General features: G+C 46.7%; 1 protein-coding gene across 1 annotated transcript in view; it reads right to left on the bottom strand.

The window, feature by feature from the left end:
• Nucleotides 1-23,136, bottom strand: part of LOC119431425 (uncharacterized) — a 52,439-nt gene that overhangs the window by 6,167 nt on the left and 23,136 nt on the right. Inside the window, exons 2-4 of the mRNA XM_037698917.2 lie at nucleotides 6,246-6,381; nucleotides 2,412-2,476; nucleotides 2,185-2,306 (exon numbers count right to left, since the gene is read on the bottom strand). Coding sequence (XP_037554845.1) covers nucleotides 2,185-2,306; nucleotides 2,412-2,476; nucleotides 6,246-6,325 — 267 coding nt within the window. The 5' untranslated portion in view covers nucleotides 6,326-6,381. The remainder of the gene's footprint in view (nucleotides 1-2,184; nucleotides 2,307-2,411; nucleotides 2,477-6,245; nucleotides 6,382-23,136) is intronic.

The following is a 23,136-nucleotide window of genomic DNA, read 5'->3' as shown; positions in this document are numbered from 1 at the left end:
CACAAGATGTGCGACAGAAAAGGTATACGTATAAGACAACTCGCCCGCCCGTTTTAGCCCACGCTGTCGCTCATTTTCGTTGTCCAATCTGTCACACCAAGCCATATCATTGTTTCCAAAGTTCTTGTGCAATGTGACAGCATATTTGACAGCACTGGTGTTGACCTACGTGTTGGCGCTTGGGAACTTTGACCGGTGTTTGGGAAACATCTTCCGAAGTATTAGTAGTCGTTAACCAAGAAGCCGTGAGGGTAATAAGGGCACCAGCGCGTCTCACTCCCAATCTCGACACTCCGAGCATGTCACTTGTCATTCGGCGCGAGCATGCAAAACAACTTAAACGACGGCACGTTCCATCATTCGCGGCTATCCGCTCTCATTTCTGCTAAGATCCACTCCTAAATATGACATTGGATGACCTCCCGTCATAGTGCTATTAATTCTGTTACCATCAATAAAATAACAAAGCAGTAGCAACCAGCCGGCCCCAGAAAGAGAGAGACCTTTGTCCTATGGGCGATACACAGGTGCAGTTGTTTACAGGAATAGATGGCGAGTCGAGTTCATCAGCCCGACACCACAAATTCACATCGTTCACATCTATATACCGACTCGCGCAGCGTTGTGAACCGGCTGTAACAAGTTACCGAAGCAATATGTACCTGTGAAGAGATTCATAGACTTAACATGTCCCAATTCGCCACCAAAGTCCACTTGGTGCTGGGTCACGGTCACCATCACTGTCCAGACGAGCTCGCTCCTTCCCCACCTGACAGCCCACCTACTTCCCTGCCATTCGACCCCCGCTCAAACCATGTAGCCAGAGTTATCTCCTCTCATTAGGCACAAACGCTCTAATTACCCTGTGTGCCTGTCCCCTCCCCGTATACTATATCGCTCGGGTGGAGGAAGTCTCTCGTCAGAGACTTGGACCGGAGAGGCCCTTACACCTTCTGCAACCTGCGCCTGGGGTAAACATGTAAACATGTCCGCTATAGAGATTAGTAAGAGGCGGTTGGAGGTTTGGTGGCAGAAAAGTAGGGAGACAACAAACAACGGAGACGTACAGAAACAGAGTTCCCAGTAATGGTTCAAAAAGTTTGATGCTTGGAATTCTTTGTATTTGTGTGTTTTCTCAAAAATAAAGGTAGGACATTAAGCAAAATAATAACAAGAGCTTGGTGGCGCAACCCACCACCCCGTTTCAAAGGGGACGCTCATAGCATCCATCCATCCATCCAGCACCCAGAGTCATACAGAAGGTATTGTTGTATTGTATTACACAGTAGGTATTGCTGCGGCTGTGTTCGACCCCCCTCCCCCCCCCCCCCCCCCAAAAAAAAAAAATCGCATTTTTGCTCCTTAGCGATGAACGCGCATCCTCGCGCCTTTTTGTTGAGTGGTCGAATTACGTACGTATACTTCCAGATGCAAACGCAGAAGGGAAATCAATTTTTGAAGCGAAGTTTTCTTTGCCTCTTCTTTCGACTTTACCCCTGCTGCTGCTGCTGCTTCTATCTTGCACACCGCGTCGGGGGGTGGTTCAGAGCGTAGGGTCTAGGCGACACTACAGAAGCGGTCGCACATCAAATAGACACTTCAGTGCTGGCCGCGGTAGCTATGCGGCTATGGCATATTGCTCGACGTCGCGGGTTCGATCACGACTGCGACAGCCGGATTTGGACGGGAGCGAAATACAAGAACGCTCGTGCACTTAGGTCTAGGTGGACGTTAAAGAACACCTAATTGTCAAAATTAATCCGGAGTATGCGGCGTGCCTCATAACCTTATTCTGGTTTTGGCGCATACAACCCCTAATTCCATTAAAGTTTAAAACTTCTGCTACGATGCGATGTGCCGCGTGATTCAATGACAATGCTCAACCCTCTCATAGGTTATGAACAATGGCGCACAAAAACGCATCAAGCAGACACATCTCCCTGCGTGTTCTGTGTACTGCGCAGACAAACAGCAGTGGTGCACGCAAGGTAACGTTTAACATCAACTCATCACTCTCGTATTGGACTAAACGTTGAAGACGTTAAACCTTCGCCGTCAACATCACCGCTAATTATCGTCAGTCAAAGCAAACAGCACAGAAAACTTCGCTTATATCGGTTCAAACAGTGCGTGGGACCCGCATAATTTTTTTTCGTTTTTTTTTTTTCTTTCTGCAGCACTCACCTTTCTCAGAGTACACTGAGTGTTGTAGTAGTCGGCGCCAGACAGATATTCAACCAGATTGAAGGCCCGCATGAAGTTCTGTCCGCAGCGGCGTAGCGCCACCTTGTGACAAACGTCGTATACTGAAATAGGGAAACCAAACAGTTGGTTACCGATCGTGCTTTCAAGCAAACAACCAAATACAATTAGTAAAGGCCATATAATGACGGAAATTAATAGAGGCTCACCATTTTCTTCAGTACGATTCTTGTTCTCTTCGTGATACCTATGCAAGAAGTCCTGCTTCTTCACTCTGCGGAGAGGTGAACAAAAATGTAAACACCACATGCAGACAAAGACTTATACAAAATTAAACTGGACTGGAAGCGTATAAGAATCGCAAGAAACGGGTATCTGCTGCAAGAAATAGAAGTAGATCTAGTGATTAACATATCTGATGGTAACAACGACTGGAAGGTTAAGTATTTCAATCCAGCGGTTCTAAATTGCACAGTACATCGCGAAAGTTCGGTGACATGAACGGAAGCCGACCGCTGCATAGTTAAGCAACTACACAGGTCTCGTAACGCAGTGAGCTTACAAGCAGATTTGTGTAGCGCTAAGGTGTGTATAGTCTTTAGTGCTCTCTTTAAGATAGAATTCCGTTATACCGAGTGTGCTGCTGTTTTTTCGCCATGGCGTCAGCGCGGTTTAAGGCTTCATGACAGCAGGGACGTGAGCTTTGCATGGAAACCATGGTGTGAGCGGGACGGTGTATTACAGCGCTCAATTTATCGTACTTCTTTGCTGCAGGCACTACCTGAGACAACTGCTGCCTACCTGCCGTGGTCGCTTGAGGCTCATTCACACTAGGCCGCCACGACACCGATTTTGGTCTGCCGACTGTTGGCGACAGCAGCTTACAGGACGGAAACGCTGTGGCCAACGGTTTAAAGGAAGGAAAACGCTGTCACCAACAGTCGGCAGACTGAAATCGGTGTCGTGTCGGGGTAGTGTGAATGAGCCTTTAGTGGGCTATGGTGTTGGGCTGCTAAGCACGAGGTCGCAGGATCAAATCCCGGCCACGGCGGCCGCATTTCGATGGGGCCGAAATGCGAAAACACCCGTGTACTACTTAGATTTAGGTGGACGTTAAAAAAATCACATGTGGTTCATATTATTCCGGAGTCCCCCACTACGGCGTGCCTCATAATAAGATCGTGGTTTTGGCACGTAAAACCACAATTTATTTTTAACTGCTATATGTCGCAGTCAATACCGGAATCTTGATATAGGACTGTGCAGGCCAGCGCTGTCTATATGTGGACGCTTCCTGGTCAGCGATTCGTCGCATGCAGTACAGTGACATCAACCACGCTCCGACTACAAATACTTAGACACTGCAGAAGACGCTGTTTGCATGGCAGCAGTGGCGCGCGCAGGGCAGTGGATGGCAGGGCTCAAATCAAAGCACTTCTTTGATGCACGTTGGTGACCTACATTGTATGTCTCTCATATTGCCGTATTTGAAATGTGCCATGCCACTGCTGCCATTACTGTACTAGTGCAATTGTGTTACCACTGCAAAATGTCTTATTCGTTATGTCAAAGGTAAGCAAAGAGCTGGTCTCTGCTTTCGAAGAGCTGAATAATGAAATTGAAACGGAACTAAAATCTCCTAAGGATTGCTTGAACAGGGACATCCGCAACGAGTTCAGGGGCAAAGGCAAGTCCATAGAGTTTCATACAATAGCAGCTAGAGCGAACTGCGGCGGTGGTGTCTACGGGAGCTGCAAGCAGGGCAGTTCAGCCCGCATGGGAATGATGGGTATAGTACACGGATTTGGCTAAGCTTCGTCCTTTTGACTTTAAATGGCTTCATAACTTTGCAAGCTGGTCATTTTCAACAAATCGCTGTGTCATAAGTAATTAAATTGACATTGTAATTGCCGGATGCCAGGATTCGAACACAGGACCTCTAGCACAGAAGCCCCATATTGAAACCATTACGCCACGGACGCATGCGTCGACAAGTGGCAGAGAATCTCGCAGGCAAGCCATCGCGTTGAGACGCTTGGCGCGCTTCGATTTGGTCATCTCGGCAGGCGGAACCGCTGCAATTAGTATAGCGATTATGCGTGTTCTCAGAGTCTCATTTCCTTCTGTATTAAAAAAAAAGTATAGATTTCTGTGAAATTTAGGCCAGTAAAGGCAGATAAAGCGTAGTGAACGAAGCTAAAAGATCGTATGAAGCCACAAGCGCGAAGATAAGACAAATCCACGTACTAACAGTCATTCCCATTGTGGCTGTACGATCACAGCGACAGAGTTCCCTCTAGTAATTATTGTAGGAAGCTCTATGTCCAATAGTCATGACATCTTAACGATAACAGGCGCGCGCCTTGGTCCAGATTGAGTCCAGGCCATGACCGACCGTGCACGTTGCGAGGGGCATATGCGTTCCCACGTCCCGGCACGTTGGTGCCAAGTCAGGTCAGAAGCTGCGCGCATGTGCCCCATTGCAAGATGAACGGTCAGTTCGACGGCGCGAAATCGCAGCATGTGCTGTTAAAAACTGTTTTCTGCGCCCGCTATAGGCTGTGTGTTGTGGCGCTGCTGTTAGCACGCGAAGTTTCAGGCTGCAAAAGAAAGCCGAGAGACCTGTTTGCAGCGCGGCAGGAAATAAACTGACGCGTGCCAGCTTTCGCAGTGCGCGTTCTGCCATCGGCGGCACGCCTTGCGCGTTTTCCCCGCTAGTGTGACGTAGCTATGCACACACCGAATCGCGCTTACATTCTATAAGCCCCGATAAAAGGACTATATGCTCAAGGTTAGTCCGTTAGAAGACGCTTGATCTGGGTGTTTCATGACATAAGCCAACGACCACATACCTCATTAATAGGTAACTAAATAGGAAATAAGAAAGTGTACTCAGAAGAAGGACAGGCAATATGTGTGCGAACACGCAGCCGGTTTTCATAATCGCTCAGAGACCTTGGTTATTCTTCTTGCCTTGGTGACATTTATAGTTGGCACAGCTTATATTGCGACAGCTCACCCTGCACGCTTTTCTGGGGCAGCCTCGTGTCGCCCTCCTCCACACACATACCGCCTGTTTATGCAGCCAAAATATCCGCGTGTACAAACGTGCCGTCGAGATCGAAGTGATCCTGTATGGCAGCCTTCTGTATGGCGTTTATTTTTGCACCGATAATCGCCGCCATTTTGACCATGTTCAGGAAAAATCTTGCCGCAGTACGCCAATTTATCTTTTCTCAAATTCTCAATTTGCGCACTACTGTGCGCGATGTTCCAATGTCGACGCCAAATAAGGTGGTGTGCCTCGTGCATTATTATAAGCTGAACGTATAAGCTGGCGGAAACTAGCCATGGCAGTGCTTGTCGAGAGTGTGTTTCCTTTTCCCGCTCTCTTTGCAATGGTGACATACACTGTGCCCCGACGTAAACATGTATCAGAGCCTAAGTACGCGTAAAGGCATATAGTGATGCGGACGATCCAGGAGAGCTACGTCACCACTGTGAGCGATTGGCATATATATATATATATATATATATATATATATATATATATATATTATGAGCGCAGAGGATGCTCCGACAATATACTTATTAAACACATTTCTTCAGTAGTATATGGACAAGGGATCACCCTTGTCCATATACTAAAGTCGTTGGTACACTAATATACCAAAGTCGTAGATCGGATCACCGTAAAAAAAGCATTTAGAAAAAGGCTGCGCCACTCTTTTGTCATTTTCGTACTTTTGTTCTTGTTGCTTTTAACGCAATTGACGACTTGCGAGTAAATCAACCCTACAATAATTTCTGCATCTCTAATGAAAAAAAAATCTGTTGTGCAGCACGCTGTTGTGAAGTTTTGAGCTTCTATCTCTACTTTCGCCCATTTATACAACCGAGGCATCAGTGTTAAGAAAGAAGTATACAGAGCTCAAAGTTGTCAGCAACGCGCATGCATGTCACATTAACGTTATTAGCTCCGTATGTCTGGCCTCGCGTCGACACTGTGTACGTGCCCTCAACGATCACACGCGTTCTCTCACTTGTATTTGATCTCTCGTCGGGGTTCGGCGACGACCACCAGCACAGTGATGAGCAGGACGGTCACTGCAGGGAAGCCCATCCCGGGCAGGGGCTGCGGCGGGAGCGCCTGGCTTGTATGCTGCCTTAGTATGACACCTGGAAAGGGGCACATTATCGGTTATTCCGGCCGGCAACGCGCAAGTGCTCATACTGCGAGTACAAGTGCTGCGAATAAGTAATTGCATTGCATGCTAGAAGAGCACGATCCTGCGTAATATAAACGCAAGTTAAGAAGTAAAGCTGGCGGTCCCAGGCGCCAACACGGCATCGTACTGCAAATATGGTAAGCCTTTGTAGTCCACACGCTGTAAATTGATAGCAGCGCCTCATGCATTGTAATGGATGTTTGCTGGTGCAGTTCATATACGTAAAATAATCTGTAAGAGATAAAATGCTAAACGATTGCATTCCAGTGATTAAATATAGAAAGACTACTAAAAATGACGACGAAGAAGCAGAGAGGGGCGCAGCGCGGTGAAATCATTTTAGAAAAAAAGAAGGCAAAGACATTTGCGCCTATCACGACAACGAAAAGGAAGCAGGTTTTTTTGATGCCTTTGCCGATAAATCGTGGAACAAGTCCAGTCGGGGACTTGTTCAGTCGGGAACCGGGGACCAAAATTAGCCTGACCCAGCAAGCCAGAACTCGCATCATGGTTGACCCCGTACCGCGAAACATCCACCCAGTGCATAACGAGGGTAGAAGATTCCCGAGAGCCAAGTCGATCCTTAAAAAGATCAATCAGCACAAACTAGGGGCCCTCTTTGTCGATGCTGCCAGATATGACAGTGGGGATAAGTTCGCTGTCTCGGTTGTAGACGCGGAGGGCAACCTGCTTAATGCAGCTTCTGTCTATACTAAGTTTGCACATGTGGCGGAGGAAGCGGCGATCGCTCTGGCTTTTCACAGCGCAAAGTTCCCCTTATCATCTTCTCGGACTCACGCACAGCAGTTAGATCCTTCTCGGCCGCACTAGTGTCTGAACAGGCGAACCATATTGTGAACAAAGCACTTCAAAGAACTCGGGAGAGCAGCGAAGGAGGATACCACATCTCGTGGTTCCCAGCCCATATAGATGCCTCAGTTAACCCGCTCGGATGTAATCCTAACGAGCAGGCCCACCGGATAGCGCGCGATTTCACGTACCGCGCTGTCAGGGGTAGCCAGGCTCGGAACGAGGTCAACATCCACAAAGATCCATTATGTACCTTCCACGAAATTGTTTCCCATTATCGTCTCGGCAGGAGGAAATTTCCACCCCCCCCCCCCCCCCCACCCCCCACCCCATATTGAACAAACCTCAGGCTAGCACACTCAGACTTCTGCAAACCCGTTCGTATCCCACTCCCCGGTCCCTTAACAGGATAGACCCTGACCATTCACAGTCGTGCTCCAAATGTGGTCATGACTCATGCTCTTTTGATCACATGCTCTGGTTGTTCCCAGCCCTTAACGCCTCTCCACCCATCACGAAAGAGCAATGGGAGGAATCCCTCAAGAGCAGCAATCTTCAAATCCAACACCAGGCTGTCCAGAGGGCCCACGACACCGCGACGGGACTTGGTCTCCCGGTCCCATCGTGGGCGGAGCCACCGACTTAATCTGGGGGAGCCTTCGGCTCGCCTAGATCTTAGTTCCTCAGGACTGAAATAAAGTTCTTGTCATGTCATGTCAAGTCCAGTCGGCGTAAAGCTACTGCGTGTGCTTGGCAATGTTGCATCCTATTATTGTGACGGGTTCGTGACGATGCCATGATAGAAGTACGAGGTGGTATCAAACAGTTTCGAGACTGGTAATAACGATATGTATAAGTTGGTAATTGGAAGATGCTGCCAAGCTCGCTGTTTTTATCTTTCTACTGCTTCTAGTTCCTGTGCTTAAAATCAGTGGTTTGCGGTGACAAGTCGTCAAAGTTCACTTCATAATCCTTCTTTTTCCCAATCTTAAGAGGGAGCTTTAGCTCAGGATCTCCTCTCTATAAATACGTGAGAACGGAGAAATCATTTTTCTCAGCAACCACAGTACCGAATTTCATGAATGTTGTTGAATTTAAAACAAAAAGTTAAAATCTAGTGACTGTAGCAAGCTTAGGACGTCATTTGTTAGTTAGTTCTTTGCCATTTGTCTGGTTACATTTATAACTGCACTTACGGCATGTCTACGTGTATACTTAATCAAATTATATATATTTATATCGTACCTAAGAAAAATATTCTGCTTGGTCACTAGATGTATATCCTGTATGCATCTTGCTAGTTTATTGCATATACTGAGGGTTTCCTTAAGCATGAACTAAACTTTGTATTAACCACATCTTCATTGTGAAAACTATCCTTGTTTGATTTATTCTGTATCATGTACTTGTATTTGGTCTGCATTTCCTGCCCCTTCTGCAATAATCCCCATGGGGATTGGCAGTATGTCTAACTAAAATAAATAAAATACATAATTTTTTACGAAAATTGTTGAATATTGCATAATTGAGAAAAACGCAGGAATCAAGTCTACAGCTCTATGACTCAGCATTTGAAAACGATATCACTATTCTGTAAACCGCACCTAATAATACATCTAAAGCGGACAAAATTGATGTATTTCACACCGCTCTGAAATATACTAATAATTTGGCAGTAGGACTCTTGCAAAAATAAACAATGTAAACAATGTAACAATTTTACGTAAGCTGCAAGTTCATATATCACTTTTTTCCGCTTTAGATGTTCTAATATATGCAAGTTACAGAACTGCAATATCTCTGTTTGGTGCAGAGTTACCTATTTGTAAACATCCCGCTCCTATTTTTTTATTTTCTAGATTACCAATTTTCGAAATTTTTGTAATTCCAGGCCCTAGATCAAAACGCTCCTTCCTACAGCCACTAGAACTTACTTTTCTCTCTCAAATGCAACAAATTTCATTCAAATCAGTCCAGGGGTTGTCTCATAAAAGCAGTTCTGTGTTTTACATGTATTTGAATTGGGAAATCGGTGTTGGCCCTAGCTAAATCTTCCTGCTATGTCTCGGACAGCACTCTTGCCTCTACAGCACGTGCACCCCGTTCACATTTCCTTAAACCTTTCGTAGGCTAATACGTATACCTTTGTGTAGATACCATTACGTTCTAACATAACTTCCAATAAGTTTTACCGCTTCTACAAGCTACGCACGACTCGCCTTTTTCGGTGCGTTTTCTGCCGAAATCTAGTTTGAAACGACTGGGTACAGCCCTTTGTATTATGATATCCCGTTTCCGTTCTGAATTCAAGTTTTTTTTTAATTTTTTTATCGTTATAGTCCTCCAGCTGGCTTCCTTTCAACTGTACTTATCCAATGAACTCCTCCCGCACTTTTTACTTAACGCTTAACCCGCATTGTCTGCCTGCCATGTGTGCATATTAGACTTGTACTGTTTACATGTCTGGGTATTGTCTTCTTTTTTTTTTCTTTTTTTTTTACCCTGTGTAATACTTAGCCACGCATCTATCTTTGCTAGTATTCCTCAGTAGTTCTCCGAAACGAAATTCGCCAAGGACTTCCAATACTTATAACAACGCCCAGCCCGTGTCTCCCGGTGCAGTACTATTTGTATCGTTTCACCATGCGCACTTAACGTTGCTCCTTCAACAACCCTTTGGTTACCAGCTGTAGCCCAGACTACACTTCAGATTCTAAGCACAAAACCGAGTTCAACGCAAGTCCGAAGACCATTACACGCCTTCCCGCGCCTATCTTTGTTTCTCTTTCTTTATTTTTCTTAATACTTCGTCACACTTGCACTCCAAAAGAGCTCTAACGACATTTTGGTTTCGTCCAGTCCGAGTTCGCCGAAACTCGTCTTTGCAATGCAAAAGCACATAGACAAAAGGCACACAGAAACGCGAATGTATAGAGCACACACAGACTCGCGTGTGTTCGTTTTTACGCGGGCCTCCGCGCCCTTTTGCGCTGCTAACACTAGTCTCGCCATCCGTTTCCCATGCCTTTCGTTTCGATCTTCTGTCGCGTCGCGTAACATCGCGTGGTAGATGAGTGGGGAAGCTAAACCAGATGTACAGAACCTCTAGGTTCCGGTGAAAAAAACAAAAAACAAAAAACAAAAGAAGATATAAGCTGGCTAAAAGGTGCAGCCATAGCGAGTAAAAAGCAGCAATTTTCTCAAAGACAAGCGTGCTAGCTTATAAATATTTCCAGCTAGTGAGGCAGTTGCTTTTGTTATTGCCAGTTTGGCACATTATTTTCCATTTATTTTCCGCAACACCGATTCATAACAACGCTGGTGTTCCTTCATGTGTGAGACGCTACTCCTACAAATTATTACATCTTAATGAGAGTTTGTACAAGCATAAGCAAACATGCATCTCAGCACAGACGTCGAGGGCGACAATACCCTCTAGTGCGATCATAAAAGCAGAGAATTCTCATGTTTAGGGTATTCATAGAGAAGGTCACTGTACATATTGTTGAACATATAGGAAGCTGCATGGAATAGGACATCAGGAAGAACAGATACAAGGAAAACAGAAAGCGGAGCCCACGTAAGAAAGGGGTCAGGAAACTCGAGTCATGCATATTATTTGAACTCGGAAATATCGTAGCTCTTCGTAAGAAATACTAGGATGTGTTCATCATATATAGGTAAATTCAGTGGCCTGCTAATATTAGGCACTTCGAATAGGAATCGAATAGTCTTTGTTATTCTATTCGTATTCGATTCGACAATTCACTATTCAAATATTTGTTGCTGTTCGAATATAAGAGATAACAGCCCTTATTGGAGCTTCGGGGGAGAAATACCGAAGCTTGAAATGAGGGACGGATAATTCTGCTGCAAGGCAGCCGCGCCTGTTGCACAGATGTGCTGGTTTCTGAGCGTACGCATGGGACAGATAACTTCTACTCGATAGCTTCCAGTCATTCAATAAGAGTACCTCGCTTTTAGGCAGCGTACGTATTTTTCTGCCTTTATTTAGGCAAAACAAATTCATTGTTTTTTTAGTTCTCAATATGTTTGCATCCATTTAATACAATGTACGGTGCTTGAGCATTACACTAATCTCCTTCAACGAACGAAACACTCTGCGTGCATCTGGTGAGGTGCTGTTCCCTTGTTTGAGTACTGCAATGCGATGGTAAGCCATATTATTAAAGGTAATTTATCCTCAGCTGACCGGGCGTCAACTTGTGAACTGCGTTATATACATGTATCAAGTGATACAAATCAGCCATTTTTTACCATACGGACTCAGCGCAAACTCTCTATATTTCACTTTGCTGAGAAATATAAAATATTCAGCATTCGAATCGATATTCTAAGGTCGTATTTCTCGGATATTTGTGTTTGATTCGATACGGAAGTTTCACTCCTCGAACACCCCTCGGTAAGTATTTTTCTTTTCTGCGCACGAGCGCTTCTACTGAAGAAGGCGCGCGAGCAATCATCGCTGTTTTGAGGATGTTCACAGCTGCAATAAAACGTCGCTTTATATTAACAACAGAACGCTAATAACTATCCGCAGATAACCATCTCGCAAAGAATAGACGACGAATACATGCTTCACCACGCTAATATATGGCAGGGTTTCTCATCATTTATTCACGCAATATATCGTACTATCAAGTTGCAGCGCTAGATTAAACATCAGGTACGCAAACTCGTATATGTGGTGGGTAGACGTCACGAGAACTTCAGGCAGCGTTCGTCTTGATGACATAATTGATAGCATTCTATTACAGCTGGAATCACAGGCAGGATCCCAAGACATCATTAAATGTGTCTGTGACATGTTCCTAAAGAAATTTCGGAGAACAGCTATAGATCAGGCCTGCGGTATGCCACACATGCAGAAGACATTGCAATTAAGATCACCAACAGTTCAGTGGTATGAAATAACATATTGCAAGAAAGACTAGATGTCATCGCCAATTTTTGTTACCATAAAGCATTCTCTGAAAGGACGGACTATATAACAGTTTTAGAAGTTCTTCCACTATGGGATCCTCGGAGCACATATAGTAGTGGATCAAGATTGGAGTAGGAGTAACATGAACCTCCAGAATTAATGAGCAAAAGATGCCACTGCATTCTTCATCTGTAATACAATATATTGCGAAACTTCAACGGAGTACGAAGGAACAAGACGCTAAGAAAATTGTTAAAGCGCTCGTAACCTTACACATAATTGAATCTTCTTAGGTTAGATCAACAAGAGTGGTCGGCAAAGCTGACCGCTGAATCCGAACGTGTACATTACAGTATGGGCCGTTCATCATTTCAAGTTTGAAACAACCGCAAGCGCGCGCGTACCGTCATGTGCCTCGGCATGCGAGTCCTACGGGCTATACTACCATCTCAGGTCAGCATTCCGCAGTTAATCCTCACAAGAGAACGGAAAGCCATTCACATCGCGACACTGGGCCTGAATTCGGAAATTGCCCACGATGCTTGCATGCGTAGGAGTCGGGCGGCGTCCGTGTTACCTCCGTGAGGCCCGCCCTGAGTGGGAAGCGTCTGTTCGTCACAAGGACTGTGCCGTGCTTGCTCGAAAACGTCGAAGCTATACTTTTCACCTTTATCGCTTTTCTCTCGTCTCGTGACACAAGTTATGTGTCAAGAAAGGATGAAGTTGTACGGCTTTCCGAAAAGTACAGCATGCATGTCCGCTACAGAACCTGCTTTGAGACGTCTTTTTTTTTTTTTTTTTTCTTGCCGAAAGAGGCCAAGAATTTAATCCTATCGTAATGTTGTGATGCACTTGTTCGTCATTTATCACTTCTCTTTCCCTCTGCTCTTGCGCGACACCCTTGAAACGCATCACGCAGTAGATTTCTGTACACCTAGGGTTTCCCTCAATTCATGCACTTGGGAACGTTTGCGTTTGTTGAGTGCACGCAGGTCCTGCTGAGAGCTATCGCGTCCTGGGATATTATCATTATTCTTTCTACCACTCGCTCTGTGTTGCATGGAAGCAAAAAATATTCGGGGATAGTTAATTTTGCAATGTTCTCAGTAATCAACGAACAACAACTAGCCCGATTTCTCCCTGTTCTCAAAAATAGACGCGCATAGGTGGTGCTTTTGAAAAGTGCTCCCTTTTAAAAGGGTGTTTTATATTTAATTCCTAAAAGCGACTTGTACTGGATTAGGTTTTCACGTAATCGTCATGTTACTTATGCACCATGGTACGTTTACGAGAAATGAGACGGCTAATGCGATTAAGTTAAAGCACCATCCGAAATTTTCTTTGCGCCCTGCTCATACAAAAAATAAAAATAAAGTAAAGGTGCAAATATAAGGACGCCAATAAAATTTTCGGGGATCTCGGGGGAAGTGTGTGTGTGTGTGTGTGTGTGTGTGTGTGTGTGTGTGTGTGTGTGTGTGTGTGTGTGTGTGTGTGCGTGCGTGCGTGCGTGCGTGCGTGCGTGCGTGCGTGGGTGTGTGTGTGTGTGTGTGTGTGTGTGTGTGTGTGGTGCGTGCGTGCGTGTGCGTGCGTGCGTGCGTGTGCGTGGGTGCGTTGCGTGCGTGTGCGTGCGTGCGTGCGTGGTGCGGCGTGCGTGCGTGCGTGCGTGCGTGTGCGTGCGTGCGTGCGTGCGTGCGTGCGTGCGTGCGTGTACTGGCGGTGGATATGGGCACACAAGAACTTGAACGAACAGGGTCGTACTATTCGTCGCTTTCTCACTATAGCACGTGACGGGTGTTGGAGGACCTATACCGCTTATAGGGCCAATTTTTTACCTCATGACTTCAGTTCGTCCGCTCTCAACTCAACGTCCGTATTGATGGGACCGCTCGCAGGCAGCAACGGCTCTTAAGTCATAAGCGATGATAGCGTAGATACCGGTTCCACGTCAAATGGTCTTTGCGAGCGTAAACTGTTATCCTTTTGGCCGAAGTCTTACAAAAGTTCCAAGAACGAGGACGCACGCGGTGTGCACAGACAGGTGAAGCAACTGCCGCGCAGCTTCTGGAAGTGGTATTCGCTGCCGTTACGGTTCCCCATAAAGTCCGCGCGGAACGCAGCTGTTTTCGCCGCGGGAAGCAGGCCGCCATCGGCCCCCGCGAGTACCGAGAAGGCGAGTATCGCTGCAGACCGCGCGAACGGGCGCTTGTAACAAGGCGCTGTCATCGCTTAGTAGGCCGCTTGCAACAGACTGGCTGTCGGAGACCGCGAGCTCATTTTACGACTAGCGGGCATCCTTCCCCGGCTCGCGGTGGCTGCCGCGACAGGCCGTCCGTTCTCGCGCGCCGTCTTCCGTCGCGGGCGGTGAGTGGGGCACGTCGTTGGAGCCGCGTGTCGTGTCTGCCGAACCGGAACAAAGGTGGTGGCGCGGCAGAACAAAAGCTCAGGCATCCGGATGCGGCGCGGCCCTCGCGCGGGCCCATCTTGTGGCGGAGCCGTTACCTCGCCCCCGGTGGCATCCTCTGATTTACGGCGGGGCCAGCGGCGACGGCCCGCGCCACGCGAGAGCTGCCGAAAAAACGAGCGCGCACAATGCGAGAGGCTGGCCACGACCGGAAGGAGCAGAGGTCGAGATGAGGCGGCAGGGGAATGCGGCCCCTCGGCTCCAGCGGGAGGCCAGCGCCACTCCGACGCCGTCAGGAATCCGGCCGCCGCGCGTCGGTTTTCCCAGAACTCCGGGACGCGAGAGTCTTCGAGGCTTGCGCCGCGGAGCCCCGGCCGCCGACGGTGGTGGTCCGTTGCCACTCCGTAAATTTGCGCAGCTTGAACCGACCGTCCTGCTCACCCGACCACGCGGCTTTGCACAGCCATCACTCCTGTCTCCGGATGCGGTCATCAGCGGGTGTAGGAAGTGTGTTCCGAACACGACCGCAAAGCCGCTCTATGTTATTGGGAGATATCGTCCATCTGAAGCTGAGTCGGCAGTACATAAGCAGGGCTCGAGTCACTGCCCCAACAAGAGCAACGAGTGCAAGACGTGGTTGCGTTCCTCGACGCCATTGCTTAACAACAGAGATTATTTGGAGGGATAGAGAGCAAAACAACTAAGTGGACGCATTCCGAAGCGAGCAAAGCAGTGAAGCCCGAATGCCCCGGGGATATACGCTTGCATCATGCATGAAGAGCATTGTACGCGCCCCTGGAGAAACGAGAAAGGGTTAAAACGGGAAAAGTGGGAGGAAGTGGGCGACGATACAAAAATGTGTGTAATACTATAGGACATATATTTATCATTTTAGCAGGTAAGTGCCATGTACTGTAATGGGTGTGTGCGTTTATTAACAAGAGCAACGAGTGCAAGACGCGGTTGCGTTCCTCGACGCCATTGCTTAACAACAGAGATTATTTGGAGGGATAGAGAGCAAAACAACTAAGTGGACGCATTCCGAAGCGAGCAAAGCAGTGAAGCCCGAATGCCCCGGGGATATACGCTTGCATCATGCATGAAGAGCATTGTACGCGCCCCTGGAGAAACGAGAAAGGGTTAAAACGGGAAAAGTGGGAGGAAGTGGGCGACGATACAAAAATGTGTGTAATACTATAGGACATATATTTATCATTTTAGCAGGTAAGTGCCATGTACTGTAATGGGTGTGTGCGTTTATGGTAACAACATTATAAATAATCAAGGCCGAAATGCTTCAATACTTCTGTTATACTTCAAGTGACATTGGTACGTGGCCGACGTAAACACCCGATACATGCGGCTGCTAAAATGTATCACGCCTGTTGCTTTAAGACCATTTCCGCGCACTCTCACTGTACTGTTATCGTCGCTGGAACTGTGCCGAGGACCATCTATATCCCCAGAAGCCCCCGAAAATATATAGTTGATTTTCTTTCCTGTTTAGCTCACTTATATATAGGGTGTCCCACGTAACTTGAGCCAAACTTTAACAACATGAAAATGCCGCGTAGCTGGACAGAACCAAGGTAATGTTGTTTGCCATCGCTTGCAGATACTCAGATTATTTTTTGCATTCCGCCTAATTGCATAATCAGTCTTAATTAATTAATTTTCTCAAATATTGTAATCAGATGAAAAGTGTAAACGAGAAACTTGTAGGGCAACATGAAAAACTGCCGATACAGCTTTCTGTTCCTCAATACGTGCTACATAAAAGTGTTTTTCCAAGCATGAAAGAAGCCCGCGAATGCACTCAAAATGCCTCGAGCGGCCAGTCGCGCGGCAATTGTGCGTGTAATTATGTATTTAGGCGGAATGTAAAAAAATACTCTGAGTATCTCCAAGCAACGGCAAACAACACTACTTTGGTTCTGTCCAGCTACGTGGCATTGTCATATTTTAAAAGTTTGGCTCAAGTTACGTGGAACACCCGGCAGGGGCGCGCACATGTCGACTATTTGAGCAATACTGGTCAACTTCCGGGAGTACTTATATATATATATATATATATATATATATATATATATATATATATATATATATATATATATATATATATATAGCAAGAACAGTCGCTTTATGCTATTGCATCCCCAGTCGCAAATGAAGGAAAAACCGGCAGCGGCAAACAAAATTTTCCTGACATCTATTACGGCCCCTCTCTGCGGCTATACGCGCGATTTCTTCCTTGCCTCGTCACAACTGGTAAAAATATGCCATCGCAGATACTAATCGCACACAGATACGTTAAACAAGATAAAAAAAAAGTGGTAAAAACATGATAGGATGGCCATGACGTTGGACGGTGGAAAACCATGTGACTTATAATTTAACGTTCCTTTCCGGGCCGCCTTTTGGAGTGCACCATATGCGTGTATACTGGCACAATGTGCGTATGCATATGCAAGAAGCTGCGACGACGCCTTTGCGGTCACACGCTGCCGCTTTTGTCTGCGTCAGTTCAAATAAATTTTGGACGAACGCTTTATAGTGCATGTCGGCCCATCCGAGTGTGTTTCTCATCGCGTATACACGCCGTTAGCGGCGCTTGCGCTGGACGGCCCCGCTGTACGCGAACATTTCTCCTGAATGTCGTTGATGATAGGCTGCAATTAAGACCGTTTACGGAGATGCCCGCCGCTTTTCCTGGTGGTCAACTCGTGCGAGAGGAACGGTCGGCGCGCGAGCAGCTTTTGCGGCGACAAAAGCTCCAGCCCTTCATACATCTCCCTTCCACTCTCACTATTCTCACGCGACCGTCAAGACGGAAAATGCCGCGAGCAAGTCCTTGGTTTTCTCCGTAAATCGAATTAAAGATGTTGGCAGCGAGGTATTGAAGCGCATGCACGGTCGTGCTCAAGGCAGTTATGTACAGCCGCACGCACTTCGGACCAAAAAGCCGCGCGCGCGCGCCCGAACTGTCGTTCAACTTGAGCGTCGACTCCTTTTCTCGCACACCAACCCGACTTTCCTTTTTTTCTTTTCTTTCCTTCTCATTCTCCTCCCACTTCGCCAAGTTGCCTAATAACAGGGTTACGACGACCGTTCCGGAGATGCAATGCCTCCTGCAGTTACAGAAAATGGCCGCGCCAATGATTCCTGCGCCTATGTACACTTGCGCTCCTTTTCGTATTATACTTTTCTCGTTAGAGGTTATGTAGTTCAGCAGAATGCAGCAGCTGGGCTCGACGCAGCTGCCAGAGCCAGCGCCCATCGGCGCAGCCCTCCTTGCGGGAACGGGTTCATGACGGGAGGCACGGCCCGCGGTGCGTGCTCCAGAATGAAAGAAAAATGACCGCAGCAGCTCACCCCCTCCTCATTTGATGAAGTCAGTGGACGCACGAGCATGACTCAGGGCGAGAGGGGCCGGCGAGTAAACGAAATTCCCGACCGAGCATGTGTCCGTGCTCCGGAAAGCTCGGCGATTTGCTCCGTCATGAATTCTCGTATATACTATATATGTGTGCGGGCGTAGCGCGACCCACGAAGAAGAGTGCTTTGCACGCCTGATACGCTGGTCTGTCAATTGCTGGATAAAGCATGGCGACCTTTATCCACTGCATTGCAGCGCGCTGTTCATTGATTAAGGTTTGCGCTGGGGCTGTAGTTTGGAATGACGTAATTAAAAACAGCGCTGCAGAAGTTAGGAATACACACAACGTGAGCATTATAGCACATACGATGAATCGATTCGTCGTCTGTGCACGTGTTCACGTGTTCACGTTTTGTGTGTGTGTGTGTGTGTGTGTGTGTGTGTGTGTGTGTGTGTGTGTGTGTGTGTGTGTGTGTGTGTGCGTGCGTGCGTGCGTGCGTGCGTGCGTGCGTGCGTGCGTGTGTGTGTGTGTGTGTGTGTGTGTGTGTGTGTGTGTGTGTGTGTGTGTGTGTGTGTGTGTGTGTGTGTGTGTGTGTGTGTGTGTGTGTGTGTTATCTTCTGCAGCGCTGTTTTCCAAATGAGCTGCTCATTACTTCACATTCGCATATACTATACCGTGTTAACTTGCTGCTATACTATAGTACCCGCTCTCCATTCTGAACTAAAACGAACAGATGATCGGACGGACGATGCTGATTTTTCAAGCTACATCCGCCGCGTTGCCGGCACCATATATAGCAGCCCCTCAGTAACGATCGTCGTCATGACGTCATTCCAATGGTACAAATTATATAGCACGTGTTTATGAGACCAGTGTCTCAGATTATTAAAAATTGGGATTCGAGATGAAATTATCATTTTTAGCTTACCACGCTTCATAGCTGCGGCAGACATAAAAAATTGCGTTATGATCGTTATGACATTTATTTTTAACCAAATTTTACTAATTAGCTTTTCTTTATTATTGCCTTATGGGGCATGTTCTAGTTGCAGAACTGAAGTTAGTACTCAAAGCACAACATTTTGCTAGAAACTTCGTGCAGTACCAGATTCGAGAAATATGGACTCAAAATGTGCATCATTGCTCCCGTAAATAGTTTTTCATGCTGCATTCTTTCCACAGTGTGGAAACACAGTATAGCGTGGACAGCAATGCATTTCGCTGCCGGTGTTGAGTATACTTTTCCTGAAACTGGCACTGCACAGTGTCTAGCAGAGTGTTTTGCTTTGAGTACTAACTGACTTAAACTCTGCAATTAAAACATGCCCCGTAAGGCAATGAATAAAGTAAGCTAAATAACAAACTTGATTCTATAACAAAAACTATGTGCTATGAATACCGTGGCTAACTTTATTCCTGCAAACATGCCCCTAAAGGCATTATTAAAAAGCAAGTTAGTGAAACGTTGGTAATTCAAATCAAATTGGCAACTATTGCGTTAATTCTGATATCCGCCGTAGTTATGAAGCTTGGTCAGCAAAAACTATCTATCCGTTTCAAATCCTCCTTTTCTTTTTAATAATGAAAAAAGAACAGTCATCGCAGAAGCCCGCGGTATGCACATTCAAGAATGGAAGACCGATGAAGCACAGCTGTGCCAATTGTGTGTGCGTACGTTTATACGCGCGCGCGCTGATCACGTCGTATAAGAATTGCTATCATTCATTCATTTCCTTTCGCTCTCGCTTTCCATCATCTCTTGGGATGCTCGCCACCTTTCTGCGCAATATTATCGTTCTTGAGCGCCCAGAGCTGCGCGTGCAAAAAAGGTCGGAAACAAAAGACACAAAACAAAAGAAACAAAAGAAACAAATATTGCATATTTCTTTCTTACTATACGGCGGGTGAAATACCACCATTGGCGAAGGCGGTCATATTTAACCGAGGAGATTGATTACGCAACGCATGTCCGAAGAAAATGAAAAGAGAGAAGGACGCACGCCTGTATGAGCGCCGTTCTAATTCTTTACGCTAACGTGCGCAAACTCCATTCCCAGCTAGGTTGCTTCCTTTCATTACTTTTTTTTTTTTCTTCCTTCCCAACAACACGCCTGGGCAACTGCTCTCATCTTGCCTCATTTGGGCCGAAATAGAGGCCGTTATTCAATATCCAATTTATAAAATTGGCACTACTCATCTGTCTGCGTCCCATCTCGCACTATCTTTTTTTTTTTTCTCCGAGCCCGGCGAAAGTAAAGAGAGAGAGAGGGAAAAAGGAGGAACAAAGGACCGCGGAGAGATGAGAGAGAACAGGAGAAGGTTAAAGATGGCCCGGATCGCGCTCGCGTACCTTATAGCAGAATCCGCGCAGCAAAAGAACAGGGCAAATATGGCAACGCAGCAGCGTTGGCTCGGATGGCCGACGGAACCCAAATGACACCGGACTAATCAGCCCGTAATTAATGCATACTGGGCGCAGCGGAGCTCTCGATACGGCTCTCGAACGTGGCTAATTGAAACCGATCCCTGGGGTAATCAGCAGCAGAGCAGGCCTCTCCTCACTGCGGCATCGCGGCGCCAGCTCGCTTCGGGTCGTGGTGCAGCGCGAGGCAGTCCTCCTACACTGCTACGCGCTGCTCGCCACCTCCGGATGTTATTACGCTCTCTCCTCGGTAGGTGCGCTGCAACGGGCTGTGCGGATCTCCCTCCGCCTCATCGCCGCGTTCCCATTACTGCAAATGTAGTCGCGGGCGCTGCACTTTTTCAATTCGCCTTCGGTTGCAAACGAGCCGCCGCCGCTCACCTGAATTTGTTTAAAAGCTTCAAGCCGGCTTTACTGAGCTACATTTGTGTCCGTGTGCGCTGCGGACCTCCCAACGGGTACCTATAAAGTCAGCTTGCTATAGCGCACTGCAAGAAGAGAGGCGCATACGATACGATTAGTAACAGGTGCATACACGAAGTGTTTATTCCACCTAGTAGCGGCAACGTAAGAAGGAACTTGAACAGTGAACTATCATATAATGAACCGTTTTATTGCTTTGTTTCCGGTTTAGCGACCCGGAGATTCCGATTGTGTTAGATTACAATGTATTCCTAACTGGTCGTTTTTCAAGCGAATTTTTTGACATCCCAAAAAGATGCCAGGTGTTAATGGCTGTAGGCTAAGCTCTCTAGCTACCACTAAGTATCTCTCTACCTGGGTTCTTAGGAACTGCAAATAAAGTATGTCGAGAAAAAAAGTAATAGAATGCCCTGGATGTCAATGCATGCTCGTGGTTATGACCATACAATACCACTTGTGTCAACAAAAAAAGTGACTTTAATAGACAAAATCAAATATTTAACTTCCCTCGTCGGCATGAGTACCGCGCACTGTCACATATTTTTAAGGAAGAAGCTTTTCATGACTCGGTTAAGGGTGTCTGACCTCCCGCGGTCGCCTATACTGCGATTTTGAAATCATACAATCCCACATTTTCTTTGCTTTCCCGAGTTTCTTTTTTTTTTTTTCGTTTTTTTTTTCTCTATGGTGCCCCCTTATATAGCGTCGACCGAGAGAGCGCTATATAGGAATGATCATTTTAAAGTTTTACGGAATTTTAAAAAATCATCTATTGCAGATAACATAATTATAGTCCTTGAGCCGGATTATTCAGAAAGGCGAACATATCTTGCACGAGAAATGGAAACAACTATTTCACTAATTAACTTCTTAATTAATTACCTTACGGCACATATTACAATTTACGAATTGTAGCCGGTGCGCTTACAAGGCGTATGCACTAGGAATTAATTTCCAGAATGACGTCAGTTTGGAGATATGCGCCATCAAACTCGCCGTAAGAATGCACTGTTGTTGCACTCACTTTTTTAACAAAACGCTATTTTATGCATTGAAGCACAAATGTAACTGGAATAGCCATGTATTCTGTCCCACAATATCGGAAATATTATCTCGAAACTGGTGTCATCCTGGCAAATCATTTCAAGTGGATGCGTCCGGCAAGATCAAGGGCTACAATTCGCGAATTGCAAAATGGACCTCAAAGTAATTAAATAAGATGTTAATTAGTCAAATTTCATTAATTAGTCGAAAATGTGTTTCGATTTATCGTGCTAGTGATATCCGCCTCTTCGGATAATCCAGCTCAAGGACAAGAATTACGCTAGCTACAACAGGCGATCCTTAAAAATTGCATAAAACTTCAAAATGATCACCCCGTAGAATCTTGATATCTCGCAGTTACATGTGCGAAAGCAAACGCTAGTTGCTACAAAAGCAACAGCAATGTATGCGAGTCGCCATTTTCTGCCACTAAGCCTGCGGGCTTTCGTAAGGCCGGTTTTCCTCGTGCGTTCATTCATGGCGCCCGGAGAGAACATGAAACTCCGCTTGAGCGCGCAGCGCACTTGGGCTATACAAGCGCGCGGGCCCGCGGAGCCGCACTAAACGAGACGCGCGCATGTGCTTTACGCCGCACATGGCTTCTTCTGTCGAGAAGCAGGACGCGTGACCGGTCTAGTTCGCAAGGGCGCCTCCTTTTCACATGCGTTCGTCACGCAGCGCCGAATCACGTATAGACCACGCCAGTCAGTGCCAGCGTAATTCACGCCGCCCGCGCGCCTCCGCGCCGATGGTTCCGTGATGATGGATGGCCGCCGCCCCTCCACCGATCTCTGCTCCGCGCCACCATCCATCGCCTTCGCTTGCGGCTGGTTTCTCCGCACGGTCCACTTGTTTTTTTTTTTTTTTTTTTTTGCCCCGACTTTTATCATTCCTTCCATTCCGTACCCGTTTCATCAGAAGAGGGCCCCGCCTTTTCTTGCAGACTTGGAACGCACGGGCTGCGCCAATTTTCGCAGAATGCGCGAATTGCATTGCATGCACTTACCTGCTTTGAGCGCAAGACCTGGCCATGCATGAAAACACACATGTTATATACGACCCATATATGAGCATCGGATAGCCGTTAAGAGGCAACGCAAACAGCGCTTAGCTTGTCTTGTTAATCATACTTCCCAAATGTTATTCTCGCTCCCGGCAAGTCTGAGGCAACTCATGGCTCTTACTAACCTTTCCCCTGCCAAACGATGAATTTTCTTTCATGATCTACCTGATCAGGGCAAGTGTTCCAACTGGTAATTGTCGAATAGTACTGAACACATCAT

The sequence above is a fragment of the Dermacentor silvarum genome, chromosome 1 (genome assembly GCF_013339745.2).
Source record: "Dermacentor silvarum isolate Dsil-2018 chromosome 1, BIME_Dsil_1.4, whole genome shotgun sequence".
NCBI lineage: Eukaryota > Metazoa > Arthropoda > Arachnida > Ixodida > Ixodidae > Dermacentor > Dermacentor silvarum.
Note: the sequence above shows the minus strand (reverse complement) of the source record. Positions and strands in the feature narration are given on the sequence as shown.